The sequence below is a fragment of the Bos mutus genome, chromosome 14 (genome assembly GCF_027580195.1).
Source record: "Bos mutus isolate GX-2022 chromosome 14, NWIPB_WYAK_1.1, whole genome shotgun sequence".
NCBI lineage: Eukaryota > Metazoa > Chordata > Mammalia > Artiodactyla > Bovidae > Bos > Bos mutus.
Window position 1 is genome coordinate 44,827,420 of NC_091630.1, and position 12,357 is coordinate 44,839,776.

General features: G+C 44.5%; 1 protein-coding gene across 2 annotated transcripts in view; it reads right to left on the reverse strand.

Annotated features, from left to right (window-relative positions):
* LY96 (lymphocyte antigen 96) overlaps nucleotides 1–6,252 on the reverse strand; it is a 33,371-nt gene extending 27,119 nt beyond the window's left edge. The window contains exon 1 of one of the 2 annotated variants that reach the window (XM_005907509.3): nucleotides 5,987–6,252. In XM_005907509.3, the coding sequence (XP_005907571.1) occupies nucleotides 5,987–6,098 (112 nt within the window). In that variant the 5' untranslated portion in view covers nucleotides 6,099–6,252. The remainder of the gene's footprint in view (nucleotides 1–5,986) is intronic. The other variant, XM_070382243.1, reaches the window with a different exon arrangement.
* Between the last annotated feature and the right edge of the window lie 6,105 nt (nucleotides 6,253–12,357).

Consider the following 12,357-nt stretch of genomic DNA (forward strand, 5'->3'; position numbering starts at 1 on the left):
TCTGTCCTGACAAGAAAGGCCAGGTCCCCAGACAACTCCTACCCCGCCGAAGTCCAGTCCTGGCTGAGAGGAGGCGAATCTCAGCTGCAGGCTCCCTCAAGGCCAGGTCCCCAGATGCTGCCCAGCCGCCATCGCTGAGGGAGGCAAACGCCCAGAATCCAATCTGCCCTCAGGCAGCCCAGGCGTAGGGGGCAAGTCCCCAGACTGCATCCCAGGCAGACGGCTGCCACCTCGAGGTCACAGGGATGGGGATGCAGGAGAGGTTCACCGCTGCTTCAAGGCCTAGGCCTGGCCCGTGCGTGGCCTTGGTGAGGACTCTGGAGCCTGGCAGGACAGAGCCACCAGCCTGTTCCTGGGTCCCAGCTCTCACTCTGGCCCAAGGCTGGGTGGGCTAGAGGGCCCCCAAGGGAGAGGGGAAAAGGCTGGGATCCGCCTCTTACCTCAGACTCAGCCAGACAACCGCCACTCCACCGCCTGTTGGCTGAATGGACCACTAATGGTCACTGGTTGATTTGGTCACTTGGAGGCGGGGCCACTGCGGCACCGACCAATGGCTGAGCAGGACCACTAATGGTCAACTCAGAGGCGGGTGAGGCAAGTAACCACGAAGGCCAACCGGCCACATACCAAGGGATGCACACAACAGTGCTCTATTACACTGTGTGTGTGTGTGTGTGTGTGTGTGTGTGTGTGTGTGTGTGTGAATTCAGTCGTGCCCAACTCTTTGTGACCGCATGGACTGTAGCCCACTAGGCTCGCTGTCCATGGGATTCTCCAGGCAAGAATACTGGAGTGGGTTGCCATGCCCTCCTCCAGGGGATCTTCCCAACCCAGGGAGCGAACCCACAATCTTCTGTGACTACTCCAATGCAGGCGAATTCTCTACCGATGAGCCACTGGGAGAAGCCCTCTATTACACTAACACCCATAAGTAAGACAAAAGTCAGGAGTTCCTTGAGGATGCCAGCTATATTGTTTTTGTTTTTGTTTTTTTAATATTTATTTGCCTGCACCAAGTCTTAGTAGCAGCATATGGGATCTTTAGTTGTGGCATGTGGGATCTATTTCTCTGACCAGCGATGAAACCCAGGCCCCCTGAGTCTTAGTCACTGGATCACCAGAGAAGTCCCATACCAGCTATAACTTAATATGCCTCCTCAGCATTCCTCAGCATAATAACTAAAATAACTAAACATAATGCCTATTAAAGACATTAATAAACTGAATTAAATTCAACTTACTTGACTAGTCTCTGTCAGGCAAGTAGGACTTTTAATGGACCTCAAAGGTTTCCAAAGAACAGAAAGATAGAGAATATTTCAGGTTAGAGAATAGTAGAAATATAAATAAAGGTCAGTCAAGAGGCTGGCCTGCTTGGAGTCGGGAGCTGGGGGCAAGAGAGGGAAGATCAGATGCCAAGATACACACAGTTAGCTGGGAGGGCCATGCAGCAACCACATATCCAATCAGTCAGCAAGTCCAGTGGCTCCATCTTCAGAAGACAGTAAGTCCCCTACATACGAACAAGTTCTGTTCCAAGAGTGCATTCATAAGTCCAATTTGCTCTTAGGTCCAACAAAGTTAGCCTAGGTACCCAATTAACATGATTGGTGATAAAGTACTGTACTGTAGTAGGTTTATAATACTTTTCACACAAATAATACATAAAAAGCAAACAAAAAATAAAACATTTTTTATCTTGTAGTATAGTACCTTGTGGAGAAGGCAATGGCACCCCACTCCAGTACTCTTGCCTGGAAAAAATCTCATGGACGGAGGAGCCTGGAAGGCCGAAGTCCATGGGTTTGCTGAGGGTCGGACACAACTGAGCGCCTTCACTTTCACTTTTCACTTTCCTGCATTGGAGAAGGAAATGGCAACCCACTCCAGTGTTCTTGCCTGGAGAATCCCAGGGATGGCAGAGCCTGGTGGGCTGCCGTCTATGGGGTCACACAGAGTCGGACACGACTGAAGCGACTTAGCAGCAGCAGCATAGTACCTTGAAAAGTACAGTAGTACCATACATCGGCTGGCATATAGGAGCTGGCACTGAGTGAACAGGCAAGAAGAGTTACTGAGGAGGGAGAGGAGGTGGGAGACATCAGAGCTGAAGGAATGTCAGCAACAGGAGATGGAGGGAAAGCTGCAATTTCACTCATGCCTGACATTGATGGAACACATGTTCGCATCTCTGAAAGTTTGCAATTTGAAGGTTTGAATGTAGGGGACTTCCAGCACCAACCCCACCTCATCACCTCCACTGCTCCCGCTCTGGCCTGAGTCACCAATCTCTCATTCACTTGGACTATTGCAAGTCTCCCCACAGGTTGTCTGCTTCCACCTTTGCCATTTTACAGATTACCAATCCATGAGACAGACCAAGCTTTGCTCACAGTAAAAGGTAAAGTCATCTCCTGACTTACAAAGCTGTCGTTCCTTTCCCGTTCCCTTCTATGAGGTCATCTCCTACTGCTTCCCCAGCACTCACTCCATGGCACCCACACTGGCCTCCTTGCTATTCCTTCCTCACCACCTCTAGGCCACTGGGCTTGCTCTTTCCCCCACCCCTTCCCCTGGGTATGGTCGTGGCTCACTCCCTTTACTATTCCTGTCCTGGCTACATGTCACCTCCTCAGTGAGGCCCTCTTTGGCCATCCTAACTTAAAATGCAACCCCCACTCCCATCTTTGCACTCTCTATCCCCTCCCTCACCTTACTCTTTTCTCATAGCAGTCACCACCATCTGACATGCTGAATATTTCACTGATCAAAACTCCAGGAGTGCTGGGACTTTTGTTGTTCACTGCTACATTATCCTCAATGTCTAGAACAAGCACATGCCAGTGAATGCTGGCTAAATTAAATAATCCATGAATTCCTTACATTTCAGGATGACCTACAGCCAAAAACACATTACAACTGAGTCTAACAACTCTAGGCTACAGGACAGTGCATGTCCAGGACTGTGTGGACTGACTCGCACAGCCATGTTTTCTGCCTTTTCCAGAGTTGGAGAATAAAACAGCCAATTATTCCCATTTCTGTATGTTGCAGGCTGAAATGTGCTCTCCCTAAATTCATATGTTGACATTTTAATCCTTAGAAGCTCAGAATGTGACTGTCTTTGGTTGTTGTTTAATTGCTAAGTTGAATCTGACTCTTTTGCAGCTCCATGGACTGTAGCCCACCAGGCTCCCCTGTCCATGAAATTTCCCAGGCAAGAATACTGGAGTGGGTTGCCATTTCCTTCTTCAACTGTCTTTGGAGACAGTGCCTTTAAGAGATGATTAAATTAAAATGAGCCCATTAGAGTAGGCTCTAATCCAATGTCATCAGTAACCTTAGAAGAAGAGGTGATTTAGACATACAGGGAGTCCCCAGGAATGAGCGCACACAGAGAAAAGGTCATATGAACACATGGCAAGAAGATGGTCATTTACAAGCCAAGGAGAGAGTCCTCAGAATGAAATTAAACCTTGAACTTGGATTTCCCACCTCGAGAACTGTGAGAAATAGATTTCTGCTGATTAAGCCACACAGTCTGTGCTGTTTAGTTACAGCAGCCCTGGCAAACAGGTACACCATGTAAGCCCAGTAGTTAGGCCAAATGGGAATCATGCTCACAGAAAGGACTGAGTTATTGTCACCAACATCCTGACAATAACACTGGAGGGATCAATGCTTCTAACACATGATCCGCTTCCATCTTGGCACAGATGAGGAGGGTCAGAGAGGCCTGGCAGCCAGGAGAGTCTTGCTGTAGCTGTGTGCCCCAACCTGCTCCCCATGATCCCTACATCCGTGGGGCAGCAGAAAAAGACCATGAAATTTCTCAGCATTGGAGAGAAGCAGGTAAGATCCCTCCTCAAGGGATTTCCCTGGTGGTTCAGTGGCTAAGACACCAAGCTGCCAATGCAGGGGACCTGGGTTTGATCCCTGGTCAGGAAACTAGATTCCATATGCTGCAACTGAAAAGAACCTACGTGCCGCAACAAAGATCAAAGACCCCGAGTGCCACAACTAAGACCCGCCTCAGCCAAATAGATAAATAAAATAAATTTTTTTAAGAAAAGAAGATCCTTTCTCAAAAAAATCAAATTAAAAGACAAATTGAGTTAGCATTACTAGAAGATTAAAAGTTAAATAAATTGGGACTTCCCTGGCTGTCCAGTGGTTAAGACTTCACCTTCCAATGCAGGGAGTATGGGTTCAATCCCTGGTCAGGAAGCTAAGATCCCACGTGCCTTGAGGCCAAAAAACCCAAACATAACAAACAGAAGCAATATTGTAATAAATTCAATAGAGGCTTTAAAAGTGGTCTACACCAAAAAATATTTTTTTAAAAAAGCTAAATAGATAATATAAAGTGTTACATAAATAAAGGCCATATGAAACACAGCACAGAAAAGGTGGTATAATCAGTGTGTGTGGAGCAGAGAGAAGGTTCTGTCTTTGGTTCTCTCAGCACCAAAGCAGAGAGAAGAGGGCTGAGTGCACTGAGGAGGTCCTGGGACACAGGAGTGTGAACTGACCTTCCGGGATGGGGAATTTTCAGGGATAAGTTGAGCAGGAATTCAGTACAATCACAAACAGGAAAAAAGCCATCAGTCTGAGACTGGTCACACACTTAGACTTTGTTCCCACATCTGGGATTACTTCTAATTCCCCAGGAGTAACTTTATATTAATATTTGCCAGAGTGTATTTGGCACACTCAAAAAATTAGAGAAAATAAAACTGAAAATTGGGAGATTAAATAGATTTATTTACTGCAGAACTTCTCAGAACTCAAAGTACATTTGTAAATCTCCCCCAAATGATTAGACCATAAATCCTTTTTTCCCATGAGAATTTCAACTAACCAGTATTTTCAGGAGCATCCCTTTAAAACTTCCTGATATTGCTAGTCGGTAGAAAAGGCCAACCAACCCATGGTGCTTTGGTGTAAAGCACCAAACCAAAACAGTGGTCAAGCTCCAAAGCTGTGCTTTCAGACCAGCAGATATTTGTAGAGAAAGGGGGGAAGCAAAACAAGATAGAACAAAACAAACAACAGTGATCCAACCAGTAAATAGCATTCGACTGTGGCTGATTTCTTTTTTTAAGTAATTAATGTTATTGTTTCTATGTGGCTCTGGGCTGGAAATTCTACCTCAAAATAATCCTTGCAAAATGGGTTTGAAAATCACTTTCACTTTACAGATTAAAAAGCTGGAGCACAGAGAGGCTGAGACTTTGCTGAGGATCTCACAGATAGTAACTGACAGAATCAGCCTTACACCCAATTAGGGAGGTTCTACCAAAAGCCTTTAACACAACAGCCTGGAACACTTGAACACGCCTGTTATACACCCAACACGGTGCTAGAGGAAAAAAAAAAATCAAAGCCTGGAGATAGAACCAATTCCAAGAAGCAGCTAGGACTGTTCTACCTTCTCAAGAAGAACCAGTCAATCTTATGTTAGTCACTCAATCGTGTCTGACTCTGCAATTTTATGGACTATGGCCTGCCAGACTCCTCTGTCCATGGAATTCTCCAGGCAAGAATACTGGAGTGGGTAGCCACTCCCTTCTCCAGGGGATCTTCCCAACCCAGGGATGAACCCAGGTATCCAGCATTGCAGGCAGAGTCTTTACCATCTGAGCCACCAGGGAAGCCCCCAGTCTTGGGCTGAGACAAAAATCTCAGAAGCAGATGTTCTGCCAGAACAGGGAAGAATCTGAAACTGGGTTCAAGGTAAAGATAGCTGACCACAGGAAAGGACAGAAGTGCTTGGAAGTCAAGAGAAACGCAGTTCAGAGACTCATGAGGTCTATGATGGATGGAGAAAATCCACAGAGGGCAGGAACCAGACATCCCTTTTGCTGCCAGCAGCCTCCCCAAAAGCTGGAACACACGGTCGTTTCCTGTGTCCTGGTGACAGCAGAGGAAGGTTCCTGTGAAAACACCCTTGGAATGGTTGACCTGTTTTCGCCTTTGTACTTACCACAGTAGTCGTACCAAACGGTGGCGTCAGAGGAGTTGCAGACCCAACGATTCTCCCTAGGTTCAGTAAATATGGAAGAAAACAGGGTGGAAAAAAGCACAAATGGAAACATGATTCAATCTCTCCAAAACTTTAAAAATGTAAGGAGAATCTGTAACTAATCTTCAGACTCTTCCCCTTTATTTTTAGTAAAGGGAAAAAAATGTAACTTAGTCATCAGTCACATGATTTGAGTTCCTATCCAACTGTTTCCTCTTTTGAATGTGTGTGTGCGCGCGTGTGTGTGTAATATTTGAGCACTTCCTGCGAAAGGAGAGGAAAATGATTTAGAATGTACTCTTCGACCATGTGATACAAATGAGAGCACAGAGCTTTAAAAACAAAATGAGGTACTTCCTGGTCAATAGTAACAAAACCTGTCTTCTTTAGAAACTCAAAAGCCCAGCACTCTTTATCCCTCTGTGTTGCTTGCTATTCTCCCAAGTTCTTTTTCTTTTTTCTTTAAACCCTAAGCACACCCTCCTATTCTTTCTTTCTTTATGGCTGTGCTGCTTGGCTTGGAAGCATGAAGTCCTAGACAGCCAGGGAATTCCCTCCCGCACGATCTTTATACATCAATTCTTACAGCCCAGAGAGCAGGACCGTCAGCTCTGAACTGAACAGTGTTCATGCACAGTGTTTTTGCTCGGCGACAGGTTGAGCCAAAGGGTAGAGACTGGCTGGATGAGACCTCAGACACAGGACACTAGCCAGAGTCCTGCATTATGGGCATGGGTCCCACCATGCTTGAGAATGCCCTCACTTTAGCCAACTACAGGGAATTTCAAGGGAATACCTTGAAATAGTCATCATTTTGGGTGTGGAATGTATTTCATTCCAAACCTCTCACTCTGCTCTAGAAAAACAGCTAACTCTTTAGATACTTTGCTACCTGAAATCCTTTAAAGGACAATGGCCTGTGGATTAGTAGCCAAAAATAGCATAGAGTCAGAGCCTTCAAATTTACAAGTTTAGAGGAAAATAATCATATTTGTAAAAGTTTTTTTTTTTTTTAACTGAGGCATGGTCCTACTTTACCATTTGGTTTTTTTAAGGCAAAAATTCATGGGGTAGGGGTTGGGCTAGTGAAACGGGGAGTTGCTCAACTGGTATTGTTTCAGGTTGGCCAGATGAAAAGTTCTAGAGACCTATTGCACAACAAGGCAAATACAGTTAACACCAGAGTCTTTGTTCCTTTCAGTGTGTTCTGAGAGGACTAGGAGCCTGCATGGGTGTGTCCTCTTTCTTCCCCTGACTTTTAAAATACATTTTTATATTATGGAAAAAACACAGAAAATTTACCATCTTAACCGATTTTTTTTTTTCTGGACACACTAGGTATGATCTTAGTTCCACTAAAAGGAATAAAGACTCTAGAGAAAGTGCTGTTTCAGGTCTGAGGCAGAAAAGGTATAAGAAGATCATATACCTAGAACATCTTACTGTATTAGATAACCAATCTGATGACAGTCCCATTGACCAAAGAATGGTTTCCTATTGCTGTTGTAACAAATAGCCACAAATTTAATGCCTTAAAAACAATACAAATGGGGGCTTTCGTGGTGGATTAGTGGTAAAGAATCTGCCTGCCAGTGCAGAAGACATGGGTTTGATCCCTGATCTGGAAAGATCCCACATACCACAGAGTGACTAAGCCTGTGTGCCACAACTGGTGAGCCTGTGCTCTAGAGCCGGGGAGCCGCAGCTATTAGCCCACGTGCTCTAGAGCTGGTGCTCCACAACAAGAGTAACCCCATGTCCCTGCAACTAGAGGAAACCTCGCAGCAACAGAAACCCAGCACAAATCCCCCCCCAAAAAAAATGCAAATGGGGGATTCCCTGGTGGTTCAGTGGTTAAGATTCTGTACTTTCACTGCTGAGGGCCCAGGTTTGAACCCCAGTTGGAGAACTAAGATCCTAAAGCCGCCTGGAGCAGCCAGGAAAAAAAAAATCTTAAAATTCTGAAGGTTGGAGTCCAAATCAGTTTTTAATTAATTTACTTATTTTAATTGGAGGCTAATTACTTTACAATATTGTAGTGGTTTTTGCCATACATCAACATGAATTAGCCATGGGCACACATGTGTTCCCCATCCAGAACCCCCCTCCCACCTCTGTCCCCATCCCATCCCCCAGGTTCATCCCAGTGCACCAGCCCTGAGCACCCTGTCTCATGCATCAAACCTGGACCGGCGATCTGCTTCACATATGATAAGATACACGTTTCAGTGCTACCCTCCCAAATCAGTTTCAGTGGACTAAAAGCAAGGAGTCAACATACCTAGTTCTTCTGGAATCTCCAGGGGAACGATTCATTAACTTGCCTTTTCAGCTTGTGGGCTGCAATCCTTTCATTCCTCCATCTTCAAAATTCAGCACTGCATCATCTCTGCTTCTGTCATCACATCACCTTCTCCCCTGATCTCCTGCCTGCCTCTTATAAGGACCCTGTGATTTTACTGCAACCATTTGGACAGTACAGGACAATCTTCCCAACACAAGATCCACCTATAAAATCCCTTTTGGCATTTAATGTAACATTCATAGCTTCCAGACTTAAACATTCAGCCTGCCTGTAGACTGTATGATCATTAATAAGACAGTAACTTTGGTGTATTGAAATACATCAAATATATTCAAATCCATGAGCTCATAATACTTGTTTAAAGTCTAATCAGCCAATGGTACTAGGAAACTAATTGTATTTTGAAAACTGATAAAGGGAAAGAATCAAGCATTTATCCTGACCTTTCTATGGAGATTGAACTACTGGTAACCAAATAGTACAGAGAGGCACGTTTCCCTTGCCTTCTCATGCTCTTTTCTCTTTTAGAAGTATTAGAGCTAGTACATGAAAAAGGAATGATAGAATAGAACCATTTTGCAATATCTAATAAATTAGTGAACTTAGAAAACACATCAGAGGTTGCTAATATCACAAAGAGAGATAAGAACACATCGTATACCTCTCAATGGATGAACAGGGTGGTAGCCAATCTCTAATACAGCCCCCAAATATCCTTACTTCTTGGTATGCAAATTCTTGTGTAGTCCCCTCCAACAATGAATAAGGGTGGCTGAGTAAATAAGAAAATATTGCACAATGATAAAGTGCAACTTCCAAAATAGATCATAAAAGCCTCTACCTTGTTCTCCTGGATCAATTGCTCTGGGGCAAACAGTAGCTCTATGGGCTTCCCTGGTGGCTCAGAGGATAAAGCGTCTGCCTGCAATGGAGGAGACCCAGGTTCGATCCTTGGGTTGGGAAGATACCCTGGAGAAGGAAATGGTAACCCACTCCAGTATTCTTGCCTGGAGAATCCCATGGACAGAGAAGCCTGGCGGGCTACAGTCCACGGGGTTGCAAAGAGTCGAACACGACTGAGCGACTTCACTCAAACAGTAGCTCTAAAGAGAGATCCATGCAGTAGGAAACCAGACCTCCTCCCAAAAGGCCAGCACCATGTATAGATGTGAGAGTTGAACCATAAAGAAGGCTGAGTACCGAAGAATTGATGCTTTCGAACTGTAGTGCTGGAGAAAACTCTTGAGAGTCCCTTGGACAACAAGGAGATCCAACTAGTCACTCCTAAAGGAAATCAACCCTGAATATTCATTGGAAGGGCTGATGCTGAAGCTGAAGCTCCAATATCTGGGCCACCTGATGCAAAGAGCTGACTCATGGGAAAAGACCCTAATGCTAGGAAAGACTGAGGGTAGGAGGACAAGGGGCAACAGAGGATGAGACGGTTGGATGGCATTATTGACTCAGTGGACATGAGTTTGAGCAAGCTCCAGGAGATAGTGAAGGACAGGGAAACCTGGCGTGCTGCCCTTCATAGGATCGAAAAGAGTCGGACAGGACTAAGCAACTAAACAACAAAAAAATGTGTCAGTCACATATGTGAGCCACCTTGGAAGCAGTTCTTCAGATGACAGGAGCATCAGCTGATATCTTCACTGCAACCCCATGAGAGAACCTGAGCCATACCCACTCAGCTGAGTCATTTCCAAATACCCAACCAAAAGACACTGTGCAGTTGTGTTTGTTTTAAACCACATTTTAGGGGCAATTTGTTATACAACAATAGATAATTAATACAAACATCAGCTATGAATTAGTTCTTGTCTAACTAATCAAACCTCAGTCTAATGAAGCCTAAAGTCCAACTACCAATTTATAGCAAATACAGTAGACAGAGAAATATTAACTACACCTTGGAAATATAATAAAAAAATCTAGACTGTGAAAACATGTATAGGACGAAAAACTCAGTTTATTCAACAGATGACGTGCAAGGGGAAGAAAAAGAAGATATTCCCTGCTGGTCCAGTGGTCAGGATTCCTCACTTCCGTTGCTGGCCGTCCCGGTTTGACTCCTTTTTGAGGAACTAAGATCCCACAAGCCACGTGGCACAGCTTAAAAACAAAGTGAAAGAAATAGAAGGGCCCACGGATTAGGAGTCTTAAAAGACATTTCAAAAGTAGGTGTAAATAAGGTGAGAACTTTACTTAGATCTTAATCCAAACAGAGGGGGGAAATTATGAAACAATTGGAAATTGGTAGACTGGATATTTGATAACTTTGGGATCAGGGACAGCTTAGGTATAATGGTATTGCTATTTAAGTCCTTATCTTGTAGATAAGGGGCTTCCCTGGTGGTTCAGACAGTAAAGAATCTGCCTACAATGCAGGAGACCTGGGTTCAATCCCTGGTCAGGAAGATCCCCTGGAGAATCAAATGGCAACTCACTCCAGTATTCTGCCTGGGCAATCCCATGGACAGAGGAGCCTGATGGGCTATAGCCCATGGGGTCACAAAGAGTCAGACACAACTGAGTGACCAACACTTTCACTTGTAGAATTACAAAATTAAATATTTAAGAAAGAAATGCTATGATGTCTACAACTTGCTCCCAAATAAAAGTAGAGGGCAGGAGGTCTAGAGGAAACAATACTGACCACAAATTGGTAATTGCTGAATCTGGATAACCATCCTTTTTCTGAAAAAATCCTAATACAATTTTAACAAACGAGTCATTCATAACTAATGACCATTTTGTTACTTTTGCTATTATCTTTCAACGTGATGTAATTATTAATAAACCAAGGGGAAGGATTACATTTTACTGTCAAGGGTATGCTATCTGATGTAACCCAGATGTTCAAAGGAATCACCTTGTCTTCTGAGACTCAAATAAACCTTACTCAATATCCTTCCCATAGATTGTAGGAGATTCATCAGGGTCTCAATCTTTCCAGCATTACTCTGCCGGGGGAGGGTAGTAGAGTGGCATGGAGGGATGTGCATGTATTTTCCCCTTATCTTGGCCTGAGTTGCTTCTGCAGACTTATTTCACTGATGAATCATCATGGTATCCTACATATGCTGATCCTTTTCTAAGCTTGGTCTCAGTCCAAATCGTGCCCTTGAGAAGACATCTTTCTCATGCAGTCTTTTAAGCAACCATGCTGTCCTCTGAGGAATTATTCTGATACTAACAAAAATTAAGTTTTTTCACTCCACTACACAGGAGACAAAATGACTGCATGTATACAGGACATTTCGGAGAAGGCAATGGCACCCCACTCCAGCACCCTTGCCTGGAAAATCCCATGGACGGAGGTGCCTGGTAGGCTGCAGTCCACGGGGTCGCAAAGAGTCGCACACAACTGAGTGACTTCACTTTCACTTTTCACTTTCCTGCACTGGAGAAGGAAATGGCAACCCACTCCAGTGTTCTTGCCTGGAGAATCCCAGGGATGGGGGAGCCTGGTGGGCTGCCGTCTATGGGGTTGCAAAGAGTCGGACACGACTGAAGCGACTTAGCAACAGCAGCAGCAGCATACAGGACATTTAAAGAAACAGGTATGATGTACTCAAAACAAATTATGAAAAAGTGACCCTCGAGAGAAAACTTTAAAATGTTAACAGTGCTGTTTTCTTCTATGTATCTAATGTTTGATAATGAGTATTTGACTATGGAATACCTTTTTACAGAAAGATATAAACCACATTAATTGTTAAGACAGCAACACATGTATACCTAGGTGACAGAGGACAGAAGGGCAGGCAGGCAGAGAAGTCCAAGCAGAGGCCAGAGGTGGTGGCAGCCTGTTCATCTCTGAAAGTACAGCCCGCCCTCTACTAGGACCACAGGCTGGCTGATACTAGCAGAGGGCAGGCTCTAAATCTCAGAAAGAGCACTTTGCTACCTTAAGCTGTCTCCTGTAACCTCTAACTTGACACTTCATCTTTCCAAGAACTAGTGATGCTCCTGACACGACTGAAGCGACTAAGCAGCAGCAGCAGCAGCAGTGATGCTCCTA